Source organism: Gossypium hirsutum, chromosome D03 (genome assembly GCF_007990345.1).
Source record: "Gossypium hirsutum isolate 1008001.06 chromosome D03, Gossypium_hirsutum_v2.1, whole genome shotgun sequence".
NCBI classification, from domain to species: Eukaryota; Viridiplantae; Streptophyta; class Magnoliopsida; order Malvales; family Malvaceae; genus Gossypium; species Gossypium hirsutum.
In genome coordinates, this window is record NC_053439.1 from 8,999,792 (window position 1) to 9,025,234 (window position 25,443).

Consider the following 25,443-nt stretch of genomic DNA (forward strand, 5'->3'; position numbering starts at 1 on the left):
GTAAGTGTTCCACTCCAAACATAAATTTTCGTTCGCGCGGTGCTTAGAAATGGTCTTCTGAGTAGAATATTAAAAAAATTGGCCGAGTTACCATCCTCCATGTCTATAATGTAGAAATATGTAGGAAAAATAAGTTCTTTTACCTTGACAAGAACATCCTCCAGCACTTCTTCCGGATGCACTACTGATCTATCTACAAGTTGAATGATTACACTTGTTTCCTTTAAATGACCCGCATTTAGTAGTTTATAAATAGACAAAGGCATAACATTAATAGATGCACCTAAGTCACACATAGATTTTTTAATCCCGATACTACCAATCTTGCAAGATATAAAAAAACATACCTTAGAGTATTTTCTTAACGACAGAGACATTTTCTCTAACACTCACCTTTTCATTGCCTAGAAGCTTCTTCTTACTTGTGCATAATTATTTTAAGAACTTTGTATATCGTGGAATTTGCTTAATCGCATCAAGAAGAGGGATGTTTATTTCTACCTTTTGAAAGGTGTCAAGGATCTTCTTCTCTTCTCACTACTTTTTGCATTGGACGAGTCTTTCAGGAAATAGAGGTGGTATTGTAAACGACCTTTGAGGAGTCAAATCCGTAATGGACACTGGATTGGTTTCTATTTTTTCCCGTTATGGGTTAAGGGTACGATTTCTGTCAGGAGTTGACTCTAAAACTATTCCACTTCTCAATGTCATAACACTTACATTGGGTCGCGGATTGGGTTCAGTTTGAGATGATAATTTTCCTTGTGACTCCAATCGACAAATTGCAAGCGCAAGCTTAATAATTTGTTTATCCAGCTTTTGAAGATATGTTTCCATCTTTTGTTGGAATTTTTTGGTACTATTGGCTAACCTTTCCACTATGTCTTTCAGAGATGATTTTGGAGGTGGTAACTATCGATTCAGAAGTGACCTTTGTTAGTATGGCTGATTAAATCGAGGATTCGACCCATAACTTAGATTTGGATGATCTTTTCACCCCACATTATAGGTGTTTGAAAAGGGATCATATCACCTTTGAGGTGGCCCTGGAAAGTTCTCGACAACATTTGCTTGTTCTATCGAACCTTCATGCAAGATAGGACATGAGTCCGTCGGGTGATCTGGCATAGTACAAATTTTGCACAATTGGTCTAGGCTTATTTATCTGTAAGAAAATTTTGAACAACATTAGTAAGATTATCAATTTTATCTTTTAGAGATAGAGAACTTAACCCATGAACCCGTCTCGTAGGTTCTGTAGCCGGTTGGAATTATTGAGAGTTCGCAACTATAGTCGAAATTAACTCCCTTGCTCTATAAGGTGTCATATTAACAAGTGCCCCTCCACTACCAGCATATATCGTCTTCATTTCCATTAGAAGTAACCCCTCATAGAAATACTGTAAGAGTAATTATTCAGTCAGGACATGCTGTGGGTAACTTGCACACAACTTTTTGTACCGCTCCTAATAATCATAGAGTGATTCAGTCTCCTTTTGCCAAATTCCTACAATATCCCTCCTTAATTCAGCTGCTTAAGCTGTTGGAAAGAACCTGTCAAGAAATAAACGAGACATGTCAGACCATGTATTGACAGATCTTGGAGGTAAATAAAATAGCCATTCTCTAGCAGAGTCGGCTAACGAGAAAGGAAAAGCACTCAGTTTAATTTGATCCTCGGTTACTCCCTGACGTTTCATGTTTGTGCAAACCATATGAAATTCCTTGAGATGGGTATGCGGATTTTTATTTTGCAATCCGCGAAAGGTGGGCAATTTATGAATCAGACTTAATTTTAACTCGAATGGCATTCCTCCTGTTGGATAAATTATACATAGGGCTGTTTTTCATGTGGGGTTGCTACGAGTTGGCGGATAGTTTGCTCTGCGATCTCGTCTCGTTCGTCGAATGAGAAAATGTCCTCAGTGTAAGATTTAGTTTCAAACTCGAGATGTGGTCATTTACCGTGTTGAATGGCTTCTTTTAGCAGTTTTTGAGCCAACTTCTTTATTTTTGGTTCAAATTCTAGAGACCCCGATTCAGATTTGGTCATAAGGAAAACAAAAAAAAGTTAGAAAATATTTCTAATCCCCGGCAACGATGCCAAAATTTGATAGGCGTCGAAACCACCAAATAAAAATTCCTACGATAAAATAACTCTAAACAGTAGTAAAGAGAAGTAGGGTCAAGTCCACAAGGATTGGTTATTATGATCAACTTTCATCCTTTTCTTGTGCAAAGAATTTCTATCGTGGCAATAGTCGTGCCCATGACTCGAAACGAACTTGTTGAAATATAAATAAAATAAATTCGTGGAGTAAAAATGTCTAGAAATTAAATAAGTGAGATAGTAGAAATAAACAATTATATAAATCGAAAATAAAATAAAATTAGAAAATGAATTTGAATTTGGTAAACATAATTATAAAGCCTTAGCCCTAGACTCAGTGAATTCTGGTTTTCGAATCGATCCTCGAACATGAGTTTTCTCCTTTAAACAATAAGGTAGTTGCAGCGACTAAGGATGTCCTAACCACCAATTCTTCCTCTCGTAGTTCATTCCGGTATGCCTTGCAAACCAACCCCTTACCGATTATCTAATTGTGATACACACGTTCGCGATTCAAGACTTTGGTAGCCTTACGTTCTGAAGAACCCAACTCAGATTAACGACCTCAACCGTGCTTGACGTTTAAATCTGATCACTATCTCCCTTGACGAAAATCCCACTAGTATGATCTCGTCAGGATACGCCAATTAATTCGTGGGGATCCAAATACAACACGAGCGACTCGTCTTCCCAACTGTACGCTAAAACGACTCCAGCCCAACGTGCAATTTGTGTTTAAATCGAGTTAACTTTAAAAGATGAATTTTTCAATCCCGATATTTCGAAGAGATGATGATTATTGTTATGAAAGATTTTTAGTGCGGATACATTTCTCACGATTCTTGACCAAAAAGAATACAAACCTAAAGCTAAGTAAAGATTTAGTGAAGCATTAAATTAATCATGCTTTTATTGGTTTATGGAAATGGTGGTAGATAAAAAGGGAAGGGACTTGAAAAGCAATTAAACAATTTTGTAAAGAAACAAGGAAATAGAAATGGAATGGCAGTATGCTTACTGACGCATGAAATTGGAAGGGAAAAAATAATTTTATTAAATTCCAAGTGAATTCAAGTGTGTCCTTTCAAGTCCACCATACCATCTATTTATACATAAACCATATACTAAAATCAGGCTAATCTCACCTACCCACTAATTACATAAAATATCATATTTTATTTTCTAAATTTGGCTTTTACAAGGTAAAAAAAATCTGATCAGCCCTTAAAAGTCTCCAAATTTCTGATTTGACCCCTTTTCTATTGTTCATGATCCAATTGAATAATTTTCTATTTTTTTTGCATTAAAGCATCCATATTTCATTCCTGACAAGATTTAATCATAAAATTCACCAATCTGCAGGAATTAATTCAAGAACAAGTTGATTTGAGCACGTAAAATATGCAAAATAAATATGCTATCAATCTCGGTAATCATCTATAATCAATCCGTACAACTGTGCACAAGACCTTATTGGTTTTGCAATCGTATCCTAACATTTACTAAGTTCAAACAGGCATCTATTACACATATGTAAATTTCTTTACAATGTAGTCCAAATCTCACCTTTATACCAATTTACCACAATCAAGCATAAATGCACAAATCAAATACATAACGATTAAATCACATTTATACCATATGAACTTACTTGATCAAAACAACAAACAAGTTGAACCTCCAAGGACTATTCGACAATTTTGGCTTTTCCTCGATTATCCCCAATTTGATTCAATTCTTGGTCTAAATAATTATTTTAGACAATTCATGAACACCAAACATTCTTATATCATTCCATGATATGCATGAACCTATTTAATTTGATTTTTGAATGCCTCTTAAGTTTTGCATTTTATTCAATTTAATATCTAAAACTGAAATAATAATATCTTTCAAATTCGATCTCAATCACATCCATTATAGAACATCCACTATCTATTATTATAGAAGTTTCATATTAATTTCAAAATTTATTCACTTTAGTCATTATGTTCAAAAACTAGCAATTAAACATTACAATCTAGTCTCTTTTCACATCTAATTTTAAAATCTATCAATTTAACACTAATTTCTTCAAGAAATCATCAATGTTAACTTTCAAAAACTTTAACAGTTTTACAAATCGGTACATGGGCTAGTTAAATCAAGCTCCCATGACCTCAAAAACATAAAAATTACAAGAAAATGACTTAATTGAACTTACAAATTAAGGGTCGAATGTTTGAAGCTTCCTTAAGGGTTTCTTTCTTTCTTTATTCGGGGGAGAAGAAGATTAATAGAAAAATAAATGACTTTTGTCTTTTAAATTTTAACTTATATACTTTTGATTAAACTTAATTAATCAAAATTAATTAATTAAACTTTAATTAACCAAACCTTAATCTTAATTAGTCAAATTTAATGGTCTTTAACATCATCCACCACTGTTTGGTGAAAAACAGGTCTATTTATCAATTTTAATTTTTAGCTATTTAAAAATTTATAGTGATTGAACTTTTACAATTTGGTTCCTGTACCATAATTAAGCAATTAATAGACAAAATTAAAGGACCAAACTTTAATATTCTTTTATACCAACTCCATAAATATTTATATTTAATATTTAATATTTATAGGCTCGATTTATTGAAATGGGATTCTAAAACCACCTTTTTCGACTTTTTGACACCATTGGAAATGGAGTTGTTACAATATAATATGATACTAATTGATGGTATTGGACTAAATTATGTATAAATGTGATTAGAATACTAAAATTGTACCACTAATTGAGCAAATCAAATGAAAACTAGCCCTGGAGGTGAAATGAATACGAATGAGTTGATAGACTCCAGGAATGAGCTAAACGATATGAAATCAAAGTAAAAGAGATAAGTCCATGAAACATGAATGTTTTGATGTTGATATGTATTGGATGACTGTAAATTGTTAAACAAGTTGGAATTGAATATATATTTTGCAATGTCTTATATGCTGTTTTAGTATTGATATAATTGTGCTACACATACAAAATGATGGTTGAAAATGCTTGACACTTTGGAGTATGAATTGGTTGGATATTAGATGCATATATGCATATTGTATCTTGAATAATTTTGTTAATGATTTTGTTATATATATCTTGAAACTTGGTGCTTCACAATGCAAAACACACAAGTTAGAAACAAGGTTGAAAGCAACAAATAAACCAAAGTAAACAACTAAAAAAGAACGAATAAATCGAAGAAGTCAATCAATATTGAAGAAAAAGGTTTGGTTTTGAAAGGAGAGTTCTTTCTCGATGTTTTCTTGTCAAAACAAGGTTGCCAAACATGAAACAGTCAAATAAACAATAAAATTGAACAAAAAGATAGAGGAGAGGAGTAGGGGTATTCGACCAGTAAGTAGAACTCAAGATTTAGGACTCTGGATGAACCCTTGAACTAATCTCGATGCACAAGGAAGATTTTGAACCAGATCTGAAACAAAAGAACAAAATAGTTTAGAAATCAAATTAAAAAGAATGAAAAAACACACACAAATATTTCAAAGGGAAAGAGGCGTCTAATGGGAAAGTCCAAGATTAGGGAGAACTAGGGTTTCTTGAATGAAAAGAAACCTATCTTGTACCCCAAGGAATTCCAAATTCAAATCTAAAATTGAGAAACAAAAACATATTGTTAGAATGATTAAAATTGAAGCAAAAACAATCTTCTTGTTTAAAGAAAGAATCAGAAGAAAAGATAAATAGAGATCTCTTGTTTTTTGTAATCTTGATGGATGAACAAGTTGTAAGAGCCCATTTTTGCCCGGGGCCCGAAACCAATACAAACCCAAATAAATCTAAACCCAAATACCAATTAAAACCAAACACAAAATAAAAGCAAAAACCAGGCCCAAATACAAAATTAACCCTAGCCCAAAACTAAGAAACTTTCAGCCAAGGGAAACCCTAGGTGCGCCGCACTTAGGTCTGACCCCTACCTGCCAACCTCGTGCACGTTGCCTCTGCTACCAGTCGCCGCTCACGCACACCACCGGCCTCCATCGCGCATGCTACCACCACGCGTCTAACACCCCTATCACCTGCAACATATAGCAAACAACACACAAGCACTAGAAGACAACAGAAACAACAAAAAATAGAAGTTCAACAGTTTTAAAGATTTGGCTATATAAGCCGAACACAACCATTGTAATCTCCTTTCGATTTTTAGGAACACAGATATTGAAATAAAAAACATAAAACAAAAAAGGTCGACTTTGAACTTCTCTCTCTATTTTTATTTTTATTTTTATGTACATATTTATTCTTATTTTTTATTTTTATTTTTACCTTTTTTTCTCCGTGAATCAATTCTAAAAACAATAGAAAAGGAACGGAAAAAAACTACCTGGATCGGCCCTTAGGCCCGCCGTAGATGGCACTCCACCGTCGCCGAACGTGGGTTTAGAGAGGAGCCAAAGCTTTTCTGTTTCCCTTCGTTTCCCTCTTCCATGGTCTCGAACTCTGAACGCGTTTCAATGCGCCGATGGAGGTGACCGTCGCTTGGCTCCGGCCACCGGGCAATGGGGAAGCTTGACGGCAGCAAGGTTCTAAGGCAAATCTTGGAACCCTAGCATAGAAAGGAGAACCCCCATTTTTATTTTTTTGAGATTCTTTGCAAAAGAAAAAATGAAACTGCAGGAGGCAGATTTTTTTTAAAGCTTTTATATTGATTAAAACGGCGCCGTTTGAGGGAGGGTGACCAGCCCATTATTGCCCTAATGGGCAATTTGCGCCTTTGGTCCCTCCAATTTTGCGGTGCATCCAATGTTGCCTTTTGTTTTATTTTAATTTTGGCCACATATTTTTCGCTGGTTCCAATCCAGTCCTGCGCAAAATGATGCGCATAAGGACGGGGGAATATTGCGCGGCCAGTCCCCCACATCCTCAGCGCATTTCATTTTGATCACTGGCAATCCTTTCTTTATTTATTTACAGTTTCGACCCTAGAATTTAGTTTGTTTTCCAATTTAATCCCATATGTGTTATTAGAGTTATTTTATCATTAAATTAATTATTTTAATATTATTATTACTATTATATTACATTATTATTATTGTTATGATTTACTTATTTATGTCATTTTAATTTCAAATTTTGTTGTATATATGTACATACATACATTTTGTTATATAAATATATACATACGTACATATTTTTAATTTATTTATATATATATACATACTTATGTATTATTTATATACTTTATATATATATGTGTGTGTTCACTTATGTACATACGCTTTTATAATACATGTATATACATGTATGTATATTTTATAACTCATACATATACATACATTTTTAAATTTTTTTTAATTTTATACATTTCTTTATTATCATTATTGTTTTAATTTATGTTTATTTATTTATTTATTTATGTGTCCATTATTATTTCAAAAAATGTTTTAGTTTTTATTTTGTTTATTTACTTGTCATTGTATATAATTGATTTGTTTCTTTTTATATATATATATATATATTTATTTTTGTTATTTTTGCTCATATTATTTTTACTCGCATTATCATAATTGAAGTTCCGTCACATATAGTTTTTACCCAAATTCATAAAAAAGAGAAATTTTAAGAATAAAGGCAATACTCGGTATTTGGGATTTTCGAGAATATTGAGCCCTAACGTATTGGGTTCCAATTTTCTTCGTTAAATCTAAATAATCGAGAATGCTCTTTAATATAAAAAAACACAAATAAAAAGCTCATTATCGAGAATTCAATATGTTGTGTCCTAACGCATTGGATATCACACGTTGTTTTCCCGAGACGAGGATTTTTCAAAAAAATAATAAAGGCAATATTCCGTATTTGGAAATTCGAGAAGTTGTGCCCTAACTTACTGGGTTTCGATTTTTCTCACGTTAAACCTAAATAACTGAATATCCTTTTTGAAATAAATGAGGTTTAAACAAAAAATAAAAGGCAAGCTTACTCTCGAAAATACGATGTGTTGTGTCCTAACTCACTGGACGTGACATCTTGTTGCTTCGAGATAAGGAAGCATTTTCCATTTTTATGTATTCGAGCAATTTTAAAAAAACACAATAAAGAGGGATCGTATTTTTAAATTCTTTTAGAAGTTTTCAATCTTCGACACTAAGACATTAATTAATCAACTAGGTACCAATTTTTGGGCGTTACGAGGGTGCTAATCCTTCCTCGTATGTAACCGACTCCCGAACTTGTTTCTTTGAATTTTGTAGACCAAAAGCATTGTTTTAATTAATCTAAACAGTTTATTAAAAACAACCGTTTTATGAGGTGAACTGATCACACCTCACCAAAAAAGATTGGTGGCGACTCCCATTTTCGTTTTCGTTTTTAAAATTCAAGTCGACCCCGTTTTTATCAAAAAGATGGTGTCAACAGCTTGGCGACTCCACTGGGGACAAACACGAGAGTCAAGCCACGAGTTGATTAATTTTTGTCTTTTCGTCGAAAATTGAAGATTTGGTTTAAATTTACGATCCTTTCATTACACTTCATTCATCTCTATTTCAGTTTTTATCTTTGTGATTTGATTGCTGTGGTAGTTTAAGCTTGGTATACTGTTGCATTGCATTGCATGACCGTGGGTCACACCTTTTTAAGTGAGAGTGAGAAACTAGTCCTTCGTGAGGTTTTCACCTCCGTGCAGGATAGTGGATCGCTTTCGGGATACATTCGTACCTATGTTTTTGTGAGATTTTCATCTTCGTGCAGCCATAGGGAAATGTATTCCCCTGAACTGAACTCGGTCTATATGAGCCTATAATGGGTGAGGATCGAGGAATCTGCCGGTTCAGGTACCTTTACTTTAGAACCAAACCGCATATAGTGAGCCCTAAGAGCCTACCCTAAGTAGAACCAATTCGATTCCCTAGTGATTACCCGAACTGGTGCTCTATTTGTTTCTTTCTTTCTTGGTTTTGTACTAACCTATTTCATTTTGGTTATAATTGTATTGCATTTTCATCATAAATAAGAGGTGTTGATTCACGTTCGATTGCTAAATAGAGAGCTTGTCATAAGAAAATGGGTTTTTTGATAAAGTGGATAATAATATGGTTGTCCGAATATGGTCTAAGAAAAACGTGATAAGAGAATGATGATAGTTCAGTGGAGGACTATACGACTTTGCTTCGTTCCCCGAAGATTCAAGTCGACAAAGACCATTCGAGGGTCGTCAACGTGTCGACCTTTTAAAGAAGCTGGCAAGCATCACGAGAATGGGCGAACATTGGGTCGCAACTCAAATCAAGCAAAGGAGATCGAAGAGGTACCCCTTTTGGGGAGTTCGCAAGATTCGATCTTAGCATTTGGATATGAGAAAGAGGGTCGACGTCTTCACTTTGAGTATGAGGACAAGGCTGTATGTGTAAATATCCATTTTATGTAAAGAGATTTGTTTTCTAGAAAGGTTGTTCTAATTGAATTGAACCAAGATCCACACCTCATTTTTGCACTCATGCATCAACATTACTTTTCATTGCATACAATAAATTCCCCAAAGTCCAAAAGTACGTCGAGTTTAAAACTCTAGTACAGAGTCAGATGGATGATAAAGAATTGGAATTCTTTAAATATATTGATGATTTAGAAAGAAAAGATGTTTGTGCCTCTGAAGAAGGAACTAAGAAAAACTATCAGGAATTTGTTTTTACATCCCTAGAGGTGTTCTGGGCAATGGGATTGTGGAGGAGATTCTTGTGTTTTTAGGACCAGTTCAGAGTAATATTCATAACACTCTTATTACTCTAAGCTTGGGAGCAATAGAAAATCCTTTTGTGAAAAAGGCACATGTCCACTATTCTATATTTCAAAGAAATGCATCTTTGTGTCTTGTTTTGGCAAACATTCTTTTGTTCCTTCCATTTCATTCATACTCATACCACACAAATAATTCCCCTTTGATTCATTAGTTCTTTGAGTCTTCTTTCGTTCCCTAGAACAGGTTTCTAGATATCAATGATATGAGCGACACTGCTATTGACTCAAAACTTTCTTTTGAGCAAAATACGTGTCTAGAGGAACCTCAGGACTTTGAAGATGACCGAGACTGTAGTTTATCTCCTGATTTGTTAAGGATGGTAGAGCAAGTCGAAAAAGAGATCCTACCTTACAAAAAAAATCAGTTGGAAATTGTGAGCTTAGGAGAAGAGAAAAAGGTGAAAATCAGAGCCTGTATCACCGCAGAGACAAAGCGGGACGTCATTGAGTTACTCCAAGAATTCAAAGATGTTTTCGCATGATTGTACCAAGATATGCCGGAGCTACTAAGACGTGTGGACGCTTTTAAGGCTAAGAAGATCTTAAAAGAAATCTATAAGAGTGTCTGAGGAACACATGCATTGATTTTGCAATGACCAAGTAAATCATGAGATATGGGTATTGCTGGTCCACAATGGAAGGGGATTGCATTAGTTATACCAAGAAATGCCATAAGTTTCAAATTTAGGGAGACAAGATTCATGTGCCTCATTCGTCTCTTTATGTTATGACTTTTCCATAGACTTTCTCTATGAGGGGCATGGATGTCATTGGGCCGACCTCACCAAAAGCTTCTGGCGGTCATCGATTCATCTGTGGCTATCGATTACTTCACTAGATGAGTGGAAGCTTCTTCATATGCCAATGTCACGAAGGCAACAGTCAGCAAATTCTTAAAAATTATATGATAGTATGGTATGCCAAAAAGAGATCATATTAGACCATGTATTAAATTTGAACAATGGCACGACATCAGAAGTTTGCAGTTTGTTCAAGATTAACACCATGTCACCCCAAAATGAACAGTTCAGTGGAGGCAAAAAAAAGAAAAAAAAGAAAATAAAAAAACCTCCACCGGGGCAACTCATTTCTCATTCGTACGTGGAATAGAGGCAGTTTTACCCATCGAAGTTGATATTCCTTCCCTTCGAGTCTTGTCAGAGCTAAAGTTGGATGAAGCATAATGGATCCATGCCCGATATGATCAGTTAAAATTTGATTGAAAAGAAAAGGTTGAAAGCTATCCGTCATGGTCAAATGAACCAAAAGCGAATGATGCGAGCTCACTAAAAAAGGTTCACCCCTGAAAATTCCTTGAGGAAGACCTGATATCGAAGAAGATCCTTCCCACACAAAAGGACTTCAAAAGAAAGTGGAGGCCAAATTTGGAAAGGACCATATGTGGAAGACCTTATTAGAAAAAACATCGATATTGACCAAGATGGATGGCAAGAACCTGCCTGATCTTGAGAATTTTGATTCAAGCAATAAATACTTCACTTGAAAAAAAAACGAAAAGAAAAAAGAAAAGAAAAGAATAACAAAAAGAAAAAGGAGAGGCCAAGGTGAAAACCCGCAAAGGGCCCCTTGAGACCAAAGGGGTTTTGAATTGAAAACCCAGGAATGGGCAATTCAAATATTTTTTATCGAAGTTGGGGCTTGTGGTAGTCTTGTCCTCTCTAAATTAATAAAAAGGAGATATGCTACATCTTGGGGCATCAACAAAGTCTTCTAGGACTTCTAAACACATATCAAGTTCAAAAAGGTCCTCAAGAAGTGTAGAGCCAAGAAGCTCATGCTACGATATCTGGGGTACCTATTTTCATTTTATTCATTCTTGTATTTTTGACAAAATATGTCATCTTGATTAATTTATTCTTCTTATTCTCGTGAAATTTGCTATCTTGATTGATTTATTCATTTCGAGCTTTGCTCTCAATAAAATTTCATCTTGTCCACTTTGATAGTCTTTTTCAAGCATTTTTCATTGAAATAATGATTAATGGACTGATAATATTCAAGAAAAATGAGTTCTGCATATTACTCTGAAAGCTTCTAAATAATACGAGGACCTGAAACAGGACTATTGTTTAGAACTGACCAAACCTGAGGGTTGGAAGCATTGGAGAAAGAATAGTCTAAATTGCGACTATTTCTTTGGTTTTTCTGTCATAGATACCAGCCGAACAAGAAGGCATCAGTGATAGAACCTTGTTTAACAATGAGTAATGACAACCAAAGCATTAAATCATTCTCATGACATTCTACAAGTATCATACATACACATCTAGTTAGGAAGATTTGATTCATTTTAATCATGACATCCTAGACACTAGGCATAAATAGGTCCATGAAATGGATTTTGCATATCATGTTCCCCAGAGAACAGATCAATGAAGTTAACTTCCCTTGCAGTACAGTATAGTAGATTAAAGCTATAACGGCGAATCTTGCTTCCCTGATATTGCAATTAAAAAGATTGAAGCCGCAACGACGAATCTTACTTTCTTGGCGATACAGTGGATCAGATTGAAGCTACAACAGCGAATCTTGTTTCCCGACATTGCAATTAAAGAGATTGAAGCCACAACGATGAATCTCACTTCCCTTGCAGTACAGTCCAGCAGATTATAGCTACGACGGTGAATCTTGCTTCCCTGATATTGCAATTAAAAAGATTGAAGCCGCAACGGCTAATCTTATTTTCTTGGCGATGCAGTGGATCAGATTGAAGCAACAACAGCGAATCTTATTCCTCGGCATTGCAATTAAAGAGATTGAAGCCACAACGGTGAATCTCACTTCTCTGGGAGTACAGTAGAGCAGATTAAAGCTACGACGGCGAATCTTGCTTCCCTGATATTGCAATTTAAAAGATTAAAGCTACGACGACAAATCTTGCTTCCTTGATATTGCAATTTAAAAGATTAAAGCTACGACGGTGAATCTTACTTCCCTGACAGTGCAATTTAAAAGATTCAAGATGGCGGATTTTACCTCCCTGTGGTTACAGTGGAGTACATTGAAGCCAGTAGTTCTATCTCCCTGGGCAACAGTTGAATAGATTGAAGATTACAGATCTTATCTCCCTAAGTAGTAGTGGAGCAGATCGAAGATGGCAGATTTTACCTCCCTGAGATTACAGTGGAGTACATTGAAGCCTGTAGTTCTATCTCCCTGGGCAGCAGTGGAATAGATTGAATATTACAGATCTTATCTCCCTAAGCAGTAGTGGAGCAGATCGAAGATGACAGATTTTACCTCCCTGAGATTATGGTGGAGTACATTGAAGCCAGTAGTTCTATCTCCCTGGGTAGCAGAGGAATAGATTGAAGATTACAGATCTTATCTCCCTAAGCAGTAGTGGAGCAGGTCGAAGATGGCGGATTTTACCTCCCTGAGATTATGGTGGAGTACATTGAAGCCAGTAGTTCTATCTCCCTGGGCAGCAGTGGAATAGATTGAAGATTACAGATCTTATCTCCCTAAGCAGTAGTGGAGCAGATCGAAGATGGCGGATTTTACTTCCCTGAGATTACGGTGGAGTACATTGAAGCCAGTAGTTCTATCTCCCTGGGCAGCAGAGGAATAGATTGAAGATTATAGATCTTATCTCCCTAAGCAGTAGTGGAGCAGATCGAAGATGGCGAATTTTACCTCCTTGAGATTATGGTGGAGTACATTGAAGCCAGTAGTTCTATCTCCCTGGGTAGCAGAGGAATAGATTGAAGATTACAGATCTTATCTCCCTAAGCAGTAGTGGAGTAGGTCGAAGATGGCGGATTTTACCTTCCTGAGATTACAGTGGAGTACATTGAAGCTGGTAGTTCTATCTCCCTGGGTAGCAGTGGAATAGATTGAAGATTACAGATCTTATCTCCCTAAGCAATAGTGGAGCAGGTCGAAGATGGCGGATTTTACCTCCCTGAAATTACAGTGGAGTACATTGAAGCTGATAGTTTTATCTCCCTCGGCAGCAATGGAATAGATTGAGAACCACTGATCTTATCTCCCTAAGCAGTAGTTGAGTAGATTGCCTCAAGTTTTATCTCCCTAAGCAGTAGTGGAGCAGACAGAACCACAGGTCTTATCTCCTTAATCAGTAGTGGAGCAGACAGAAGAAATCAATCCTATCTCTCTGAAGTTGCAGTGGAGCGGATTAGAACCACAGATCTTATCTCCCTAAGCAGTAGTGGAGCAGACAGAAGAAATAAATCCTATCTCTCTGAAGTTACAGTGGAGCGGATTAAAAACCACAAATCTCATCCCCATAGAGCTGCAGCAGAGTAGATTGAAGCCGTATCTCTCTGAAGTGAAATGAAATGGATTGAAGCTATAAGCCGTATTTCTCTGAAGATGATGTGAAGAGGATCGAAGAAAAAAGACGCAATGGATTAGAATGAAGCTATCTGAAGAAGAAAAGCACCAAGATGTCAAGACTCGGCGAGACCGAGCAAAATTGGTCTCTTTTAGTCTTTGCTCTATTCTCGTTACACGACATTGAGCAAAGAGGGGCAGCTGTAAGAGCCCATTTTTCCCTGGGGCCCGAAACCAATACAAACCCAAATAAATCTCAGCCCAAATACCAATTAAAACCAAACACAAAATAAAAGCATAAACAAGTCCCAAATACAAAATTAACCCTAGCCCAAAACTAAGAAACTTTTCAGCCAAGGGAAACCCTAGGTGCGCCGCACCTAGGTCTGACCCCTACCCGCCAGCCTCGTGCACGTTGCCTCTGCTACCAGTCGCCGCTCATGCACGCCACCGGCCTCCATCGCGCATGCTACCGCCACGCGTCTGACACCCCTATCACCTGCAACATATAGCAAACAACACACAAGCACTAGAAGACAACAGAAACAACAAAAAATAGAAGTTCAGTAGTTTTAAAGATTTTGCTATATAAGCCGAACACAACCATTGTAATCTCCTTTCGATTTTTAGGAACACAGATATTGAAATAAAAAACAGAAAACAAAAAAGCTCGACTTTGAACTTCTCTCTCTTTATTTTTATTTTTATTTTTATGTACATATTTATTCTTATTTTTTATTTTTATTTTTACTTTTTTTTCTCCGTGAATCGATTCTAAAAACAATAGAAAAGGAACGGAAAAAAACTACCTGGATCGGCCCTTAGGCCCGCCGTCGATGGCACTCCACCGTCGCCGAACGTGGGTTTAGAGAGGAGCCAAAGCTTTTCTGTTTCCTTGTGTTTCCCTCTTCCATGGTCTCGAACTCTGAACGCGTTTCAATGAGCCGATGGAGGTGACCGTCGCTTGGCTCCGGCCACCGGGCAATGGGGAAGCTTGACGGCAGCAAGGTTCTAAGGCAAATCTTGGAACCCTAGCATAGAAAGGAGAACCCCCATTTTTATTTTTTGAGATTCTTTGCAAAAGAAAAAATGAAACTGCAGGAGGCAGATTTTTTTTTAAAGCTTTTATATTGATTAAAACGGCGCCATTTGAGGGAGGGTGACCAGCCCATTATTGCCCTAATGGGCAATTTGCGCCTTTGGTCCCTCCAATTTTGCGGTGCATCCAATGTTGCCTTTTGTTTTATTTTAATTTTGGCCACATATTTTTCGCTGGTTCCAATCCAGTCCTGCGCAAAATGATGCGCATAAGGACGGGGGAATATTGCGCGGCCAGTCCCCCACATCCTCAGCGCATTTCATTTTGATCACTGGCAATCCTTTCTTTATTTATTTACAGTTTCGACCCTAGAATTTAGTTTGTTTTCCAATTTAATCCCATATGTGTTATTAGAGTTATTTTATCATTAAATTAATTATTTTAATATTATTATTACTATTATATTACATTATTATTATTGTTATGATTTACTTATTTATGTCATTTTAATTTCAAATTTTGTTGTATATATGTACATACATACATTTTGTTATATAAATATATACATACGTACATATTTTTAATTTATTTATATATATACATACTTATGTATTATTTATATACTTTATATATATATGTGTGTTCACTTATGTACATACGCTTTTATAATACATGTATATACATGCATGTATATTTTATAACTCATACATATACATACATTTTTATAATTTTTATAATTTTATTCATTTCTTTATTATCATTATTGTTTTACTTTATGTTTATTTATTTATTTATGTGTCCATTATTATTTCAAAAAATGTTTGAGTTTTTATTTTGTTTATTTACTTGTCATTGTATATAATTGATTTGTTTTTTTATATATTTATTTTTGTTATTTTTGCTCGTATTAGTTTTACTCGCATTATCATAATTGTAGTTCCGTCACATATAATTTTTACCCAAATTCATAAAAAAGAGAAATTTTAAGAATAAAGGCAATACTCGGTATTTAGGATTTTCGAGAATATTGAGCCCTAACATATTGGGTTCCAATTTTCTTCGTTAAATCTAAATAATCGAGAATGCTCTTTAATATAAAAAAACATAAATAAAAAGCTCATTATCAAGAATTCAATATGTTGTGTCCTATCGCATTGGATATGACACGTTGTTTTCCTGAAATGAGGATTTTTCAAAAAAATAATAAAGGCAATATTCCGTATTTGGAAATTCGAGAAGTTGTGCCCTAACTTACTGGGTTTCGATTTTTCTCGCGTTAAACCTAAATAACCGAATATCCTTTTTGAAATAAATGAGGTTTAAACAAAAAATAAAAGGCAAGCTTACTCTCGAAAATACGATGTGCTGTGTCCTAACTCACTAGACGTGACATCTTGTTGCTTCGAGATAAGGAAGCATTTTCCATTTTTCTGTATTCGAGTAATTTTAAAATAACACAATAAAGAGGGATCGTATTTTTAAATTCTTTTAGAAATTTTCAATCTTCGACACTAAGACATTAATTAATCAACTAGGTACCAATTTTTGGGCGTTACGAGAGTGCTAATCCTTCCTCGTACGTAACCTACTCCCAAACCTGTTTCTTTGAATTTCGTAGACCAAAAGCATTGTTTTAATAAATCTAAACCGTTTATTAAAAACAACCGTTTTATGAGCTGAACCGATCACACCTCACCAAAAAAGATTGGTGACGACTCCCATTTTCGTTTTCGTTTTTAAAATTCAAGTCGACCCCGTTTTTATCAAAAAAATGGTGTCAACACAAGTGATAAACGATCCTTCTTGATTGAACAAGATTTGAAATTAAAAAAGCAAAGATTTAGAATAAGAAAAAAAGAAAACTAAAACAACAAAGAAACTAAAGAAAGAAATAAGATGGTGATGGTGTGAAAGATAGTGTCCTAAGATGTTCTGGGTTCAGTTGACTCCAAAACCCCCTCCAAGCAACTCTAATTTCCCTCTTCAAGAAAAAGTTCTTTACAAGTTGAAGTTGAATATGATTCTCACAATCTAAAATATTGCTAAAACAAATTCTAAAAAACTTAAGAAGAATTCTCAAAGAATAAAACTCAAAAAGTTTTATTAATAAGCAAAAGTGAAGTGAATAACAAAGGGTGGTCGACCATCTATATATAGCCCCAAAGGATAAACATCAAAGCTTAAAACTAGGGTATAAATAAACATGCCAACCAAGTGCCAACTCACATGCCAACTAAACACTCTAACTACTAACATAAATAAAATATGAAAAATATTTCTAAGTGTGGTGGATTAAGGAAATTCAACCAAGACATGCCAATGGGCTTACATGGGCCGAATGTACATGGTGATCCACTTATTGAATTAAAATTGGACTAAACTATTAAAGTAAGTTACAAATGGGCCACTTTTACATGTTTGGCCAAATTTTCAATTAACTCCTTCATAAAACATCGTCATGGGCTCATGGACGTCCTAATTGGTTGATTTCACGAACATGTACTTGTGATGTATTGATTACAAGATTGGTCTTATTCAAGTTCAAAAGTGTGATCCATTGCACACAAGTTTCAAGATTCGATTTCTTTGACCAAGAATTCTAGGATTTGAAATTTTGAATTTTTTTTATTCCTAAAAACATAAAAAATAACTGGAATTGGATCAATAGCTGATTTCTTGATTTTCTTTTTCCTCATATGTGCATGTAAGGCTTACATGATGAAGTATTGGATAGTCTCATTTAGTCTTGCCTTGATTTGCTTCACCTTCGACCTCATTATTGGGCCTTAAGGTAGAGAAAGCCCATCACATCCATGGTCTCTTTTGTTGGGCATTGATGCTTGCATCAATTTTCCAACCATACACATCTAGGAAATTATAATTCCTTGCAATTACAAGAGATCGATTACTTTGTGATGTTTAAACACACGATAAATGGAATTTGAATTTGGCTTTCTAAAAATATAACATATATATTTGCTATGGTAGTTTTTCCATTGAAAAGCTTTATTTATTTATTTATTATTGTAGTCTAATTAACAAGATTGGAGTATTGACTAACAAGAGTTGGGTGTAGTTGTAAGACACATTACATTCCAATGGAAGAATGCAAGTTCAAATCTTGGACACAATCTTGTTTGAAGAGGTAGTCATGAACCCAAATATGAATCGTAAAACAACATTAAACAAGGTCATTGTAATATGGTATTCTTAAATAAAAATATAAATGAAATGGAGGAATGGAAATTGGAATAAATATCATTTTGCAGAGAATCATGGAGTTGGGTTGATCAGTAATTCTGGAGCTGTAATTGTATTGCCATCCAAAACTATACGAGAGGCATGAGCAACCTTGGGCCAACCCTCACCGATTTCTTGTTGGCATCTTTGGCTTACAAGAGTACAATCTTCAATCTTCAATTGTTTGAGGCGTTTCATGGTTTTTGGTAGAGTTGATAATTTTGGGCAACACTTGATCTCAAGTTTTTCAAGTGACGTGAGAATGTGCCACTCTGCTAAAGTTGTGAGGTTCTCACATCCTGTAATGGTTAAGTTCTTTAAAGTGTTGGCGGATCCCCGTAAAAGCCATTGGGGTAGAGCCTTCAACTTTGGCAAATCGGCGATGTACAATGATTGAAGGCTGAAACCTGTATCAACGAGGTAATCTTCATTATAATCTTCTTTCTCTTTGAGTTCCTGTGCCGTACTCAAATCAAGCTTTTCGCAAACCCCAATAACTAGAGATTGTAATGCAGCTACGTATTTCAAGCCATGTGGCAGTGATACCAATTTTTTGCAATCAACAATCCATAATGTATGAAGAGATGTGAGCTTCTGAATCCCATCAAACAAATACTCCAGATTTTCACAGCCATAAATAGCTAAAACTCGAAGGGATTTCAAGTGTTGTAATCCATGACCATGAAGATCCCGTTGTTTTGTAGCTAATAACAAAAATCTGAGACTGATCATGTACCTCATATCCTTAGGAAACTCTTCAATTTGGTCACAACCATCTAAAAACAGAGTTTGCAAATTTTGCAACTTACAAATGGAGTTGGGAAGTTTCTTGATGTTGGGACAGTTGGAAATGTCGAGAAATCTTAAATGCTTCAAATTACCAATCCATCTGGGCAATACCTCGAGAGTAGACCCAGAAAGGTCAAGCATTCGCAAATGTTGGAACCTCTTCAAACATGTTTCAATAAAGGATTCGCTGGTTGGACCGTTTCTCAAATTTGGAAGCCTAAGCGTACGCAAATGCCCTAATTTACCAAGGAATTTGGAAGCATTTTCCTCGGAAGAATCAGAGTTAGTAAGGCATACATATCGGATCCCTGGGGCAATATTTTGCTCAAAAGTGTTGACTATACAACATTCATTCTTTGCCACTGATAATGCAATATCATGTAAAAGATCATGAATTTTGAATGCATCAAAGAAAAATGCCAAATCATAATCTTGACAGAAAGATCGTGACAACAGGTCATTCAAATATCGCTTACCAATATCTTCGGGATTTTCATTTTTATGGGAGGATTCAAGAAGACCATGTGCCATCCAAAATTGGATTAGACCAAAGCTTATAAAATCAGTATCCTTTGGATAGAGTGAGCAATAAGCAAAACATTGCTTCAGCTGAGGAGACAGTTGATCATAAGTTAGTTTCAGAATTGAAAATGTTTGATTTTCCTTTTCCATTAATTCCCACGTCTCACTATCTTTAAAAACTTTCCACTCCTGCTCTGAAGTTTTGGAGAAAAGTAAACTCCCAAATGTTTTCAATACTAGAGGAACCCCTTTGCATTTCATAACAATTTCTCCAATTTCCTCAAGGTTTGGATGTTGTTTTTCTTCACCTTTCTTGAAAGCGAATTTCAGAAACAAAGATAAAGATTTATCGTACGGAAGAGCTTCCAAATGGTGTGGGGAGATTGTGCCTGAGATCTTTGCAACTTGGTTACTCCGAGTGGTGACTACAATTTTGCTTCCGACAGCTCCTCCTGCAAACAACTGTTTCAGTTCCATCCATTTTCTATTATCCTCGTTCCACACATCATCTAAAACAAGCAAATATTTTTTAGCATTCAAGCAATCTCGCAAGACCTTCTGTAATTGCTCCAAATACATGCTTCCAAGGTCTCCATCACCACCTTTTCCGGCTTTAATGGCTTTTACTACTAATCGTTTCAGATCAAAATCATCGGAAACACACACCCATAGTTTCAACTCAAAGTGAGCATCCACAGCTTCATCATTGAAAACCAGTTTGGCAAGGGCCGTTTTTTCCATACCTCCAATTCCAAATATGGGACGTACGGGTATGTCTTCCTCATCAGCTGGATCATCCTGCGTCAACATCTTTACAATTCTTCGTTTCTCTTCATCTCTGCCAATTACCTCTGATTTCTGCACAAAGGAGTGGGTCTCCCTCTCCGAGCGCCGGTCGTACCTTGGGCCAACATGTCTCTCAACGAGATGAAAATTATTTTTCAAAGCAGCAATCTCATGAAATCTCTGATTGAGTTGTTTAATCTTATGGGCCATCTTAAATCGAAAAGCAAGTGGGTTTGAGCTTGAAAAGAAATAGCTTACCTTCTTACCAATGCTCCTCTGTTTCAGAAGCTGCTTCCTCAATGCTTGAATTTCGAACTCATCCAATACATCTTCTGAATCGTAACAAACATCCTTCAACTCTTGTAGCCAAACCCGGAGATGATTGTCATCAACCTGTTTCAGTTCAGCATCTAAAAGCACAGCTTTAATAGTAGTTAAAGTCTTGTGAAGGTTTTTAAGGTCCCTGCGAACATCCCAACCTAGGCTGATTTCTTGATAGGCAATTTTGGTTAGTTTAGAAAGGACGTTTTCAGCAATGTTAAAGGCAAAGTATTCAGCCATGACCGCTGGGAACGGGGGAATACGTTTAATTTCTGTGATGATGGGTTATCAATGGAATCAAGTAAGGAAGAAAGTGATCGAAAATGAAGAGAATAATGGACATTTAATTTTGTGAATTAAAAGATTAAATTTAAAAACAAGTATGAACATAGAATAGAATTTTATATTTACGAATGTCCGGTGCGTTTGACTATTTCTTTTCGTTGGTATGAACATAGAATAGAGTTTTATATTTACGAATGTCCGGTGCGTTTGACTATTTCTTTTCGTTGGTATAACGGTGCCTCTGACCATTATTAATAATTATATAGTAGGTCTAATGTACACCTATTTGATTTTTTTATGTTAATTATGGTTGTCGCCCAAATTTTGTATAATTTTCACGTACAATCTCTCACTCTAATATTTTAGACAATTTTGTTATTAGAGCATGTAGTATGTATAAATTGTTGATTTAATTTTTATACTTTAATTTGATTAAGTTTAATCCTTAAATTTTTTTTTATTTTTGATTTTTTTTGTCTTCACCTAAATGATACAATTGGTTAGATGAAATTTTACTATTAGTTCTGTATTATATTTAAGCTTTGGATTTAGTTCTTATTCTCTAATTTGATCACTTTTAGTGCTTTTACTTTTTGAATTTTGAAATTTCAACCTTGATACAAATAATAATTGTTTAATACAATAATTAAATTAATGTCTGTAATAGGCCCAATTTGCCTGACCCGTTAGTAAAATAAAACCAAATATAAAAACAAATAAAAAACCAATAGCAGTCCATTTTTAAATGTCCGGTATTACAAATCCCAAATACCAACAACAAACTCGTATGGCCCAACCCGTTTTAACCTAAACTACCCAAACACTAGCCTAGCCCAACTACATCTAGCCCAACATTCATACGGCCCGACATAACCAGAAACCCTAGCAGTAATGGAGAGCTTCCAGCGCCGCAACAGTAGCCTCCCACATGCGCGCCTCCATGCCACGCTCCTCCGTACGGCCGTACGTGCAACAGTCACACAAACAACAACAAAGAAATGGGCCAATAACAAAAAGCAGATGGTAACAACAAAAAGAGAGGGATTTCTTTTGTATTTTTCATTTTTCTGGCTATATAAAAGCCAAATATGCATTGTAAACAAAAAAGAAGAACGCATATTGAATAAAAAAAATAGGGAAATTTTAAAAAATAAAAAAGGTGATTCAACCTTTGCTTCAATTTTTGTTCTGTTTTTTTCTATTTTCTTTTTCTTTTCCTTTGTGTTTGGGGTGTTTGATTCTTAATAAAAAAGGAGAGATTAGAGAGTGTGGGTGTACCTGGAGGCCAGATTTTTGCTCTCTTCGCAGTCATCAGAGTTGAAGCGATGATCGGAGGTCTTCGAAGGCGACGAATCGTCAGAACGGCGCCGAAAACAGCAAGCATGCCTTTTAGGTTTTGTTTTAAATGAAATAAGTTGCTGATCGCTCTAGGGTTTAGCCTATAAGTAGTGGAAGAAACGACGTCGCTCAGAGCCTGTAAAGTGGCCATGATACGACGTCGTTTAGAGGCTCAGACCCGCACGGTGACCCGACCCTGGGTAGGATCCGCGCCTCTTCGTTCAATGGTTTATTTTCATAATTAGTCCCTCTACATTAGATTCTATTTCAAATCAGTTTTTTTCCTCAGGTTTTTTAAATCATACCGCGTATTTTATTTTATTTTCATTTCAATCCACAGACAAACGGCGTCATTTTCATCAATCAAATCTAGATCCCCGGGTTTTAGCGTTTATTTGATGTTTAGGTCCCTCAATGTTGAGTCAATTATCAATTTGGCTTGAGTTTGTTTTCTCTTTTGAATTTTGGTTGCAATTTTAATTTAGTTTTTTTAGTACTTATTTTCTATATATATAAGTAGTTCCTATTTTAACATATTTGTTTTTTTTAAAAAAAAAACTCTATCATTGCTTCGATATTTAAATTTGATATTGTTTTAAAACTTATTATTAGTGTAATTTTCAACTATAATATGCTATTACTTCAATTTGTAATTTATATTATTTAAATTTATTATACATTGATGTTTTAAATCCATTAGGTATGTTGTTTTAAATATAATATATTATTATTTATTTCATTGTTAAGTATTTCATGTATTTTGTTGGAGTTTATTGTAATTTGAATAAATTTTTGATATTTTATATTATATTATATTTTATTTTTCGTTATATACTCCTATGTGGTACATCTTTACATAACAATATTTGCTATAATACTATTATTCGTATAAGTATATAGCTCATTAAATTATTTTTTTAGTACGTATTAATGTTTTGATTTTATATGATAATTAATTTTAAGTGTTTTTTTATGTATATGCATATGCCTTTCAAATCAATTTTATTTATATGTAATTAATTCCTTTTAAAATTTTGAAATATATTTTACTTACTTTTCTATATATTATTTTGTATGTATCATTTTTTTTTATATTTCTATGTGTATTACCATGTCTAACTAATAAATATATATTGTTTATTTCGAACTTACTTCCAATTTATTTCAAACACTGATTATCCAGTTTCTTATCATTTTATTTTGCGTCTATTTTGAAAATCATGTATGTACTTCATTTTAAAACTTTTATACATAAGACATATTCACTATTCTTCCTCCTTGTGATTATTTGGATGCCTCTTTTAGAAAATTGATTGTTAACTCGTTTGATATGTATTTGTTAATATTGGTGTTTGTATAATATGATTAAAGTTATTATTGCTATTTGCACTTACCTTTCATTTGCTTGTTAATTCTTAGTATATGCCTGGGTTGCTATTTATCTTTTACATTATATATCGCTTCAATCATGTCTCATTTGTAAAAAAAATTGTATTTTATCAAAGCACTACAATCATTTTATTTCATAATTTTTAAAAAAAGGCTTGGTGTTCATAAGTTCTCGAGAGAATTGTGCCCTAACTCACTGAGCTTCAATTTTTCTCGATGAATTTAGATAATCTAGTGTTTATTTTAGTAAAGCCATACGAATTGTTAAAATACAATTCTTAAGATTTCAAATGTTAGATCCTAACTTACTGGATACGACATTTTGTTATCTCGATTTTAAAAATAAAGGCAATATTTGTAGTTTAAGAATTTCGAAAAATTGAACCCTAACTTACTGGATTCTAATTCCTCGATTGACTTAAATAATGAAATATCCTTCTCAAAATATAATTTTTTTTTTAAAAAAAGGATGAATCTAATCTCGAAGATGAGATCATTGCACTCTAACTCACTGAGTGTGGCGGTTTATTTCTTTGAGATGGGTCCGTCTATTTAATCAATTCAATTGTTTAAGTTTTCATGTCATGGGATCGTATTTTAAAATCTTTTCAAAATTTCGACACTAAGACATTAAACAATCAATTCGGTACCAATTTTGGGCGTTACGAGGGTGCTAACCCTTCCTCGTGCGTAACCGACTCCCGAACCAGTTTTCTCAATTGTAGACCTAAAATTATTTTCAAGGTGATCCGATCACATCTCAATAAAAGATCGATGGTGACTCCCATTTTCATTTTCAAAGTCGATAACAAAATTTTTGATTTTTCAAAAATGGTTTTGACAATATCCCTTTTTATAAGTATTATATGAAGATAACAAGTTAACATGATATTATATATTTGATAATATGTTTGTCCCGTAAAATTTTAAAAATTGTTGAATTTAATGTAACGGATTTAAAGTGTAGATTAGGTTAGGATTGTATTTTCAAGTAGTCTAACAACCAAGACTAGTTCAACAACAAAAAATCAAATTGAAAATCAAATTTTAATAATTTTCATGATTCAACGTGGATTGTATTAAGGAGATGAATGGGACATGTATGGATTGAAAATGATGAGAAGGGGAAAGGATAAACAAATTTAGTTCTGTTTTATCTTTTCTTCTTAAATATTGTACTAGTAATAATGTAGATGAAGTAGCTGATACTTCTATAACTTAAGTAATGGTGAATGAAAAAGAATGTCAACGAGAATTATTTTGTGTTAACAATTTCACTTTACTCGATTGAAGTGCAACATGCGAGCAACTATTAGGGAAGGTGCCAAACAAGTTTAGGGGTAGCCGAATTGAGATGGGATGGTTGGAGGATAACTTTAAAACTATCAAGGCTTTTGGAGTGATGTTGAAAAAGAAAAATTCATGTGTGTAATCACCTTAAGGTTGATTGAGGGTTTGCTTATGTCGGATAAATCTCGAAATATGGTACATTTAAGGTGGCTACTACTGCTAGTCAAC

At 34.6% G+C, this 25,443-nt stretch overlaps 1 protein-coding gene across 1 annotated transcript; it reads right to left on the reverse strand.

The window, feature by feature from the left end:
• Positions 1-18,243: 18,243 nt before the first annotated feature.
• LOC107950537 (putative disease resistance protein RGA4) lies at positions 18,244-22,350 on the reverse strand. Its single transcript, XM_016885405.2, has one exon. It carries the CDS (start codon positions 21,151-21,153, stop codon positions 18,529-18,531), a length of 2,625 nt encoding a protein of 874 aa, XP_016740894.1. The 5' UTR covers positions 21,154-22,350; the 3' UTR covers positions 18,244-18,528.
• Between the last annotated feature and the right edge of the window lie 3,093 nt (positions 22,351-25,443).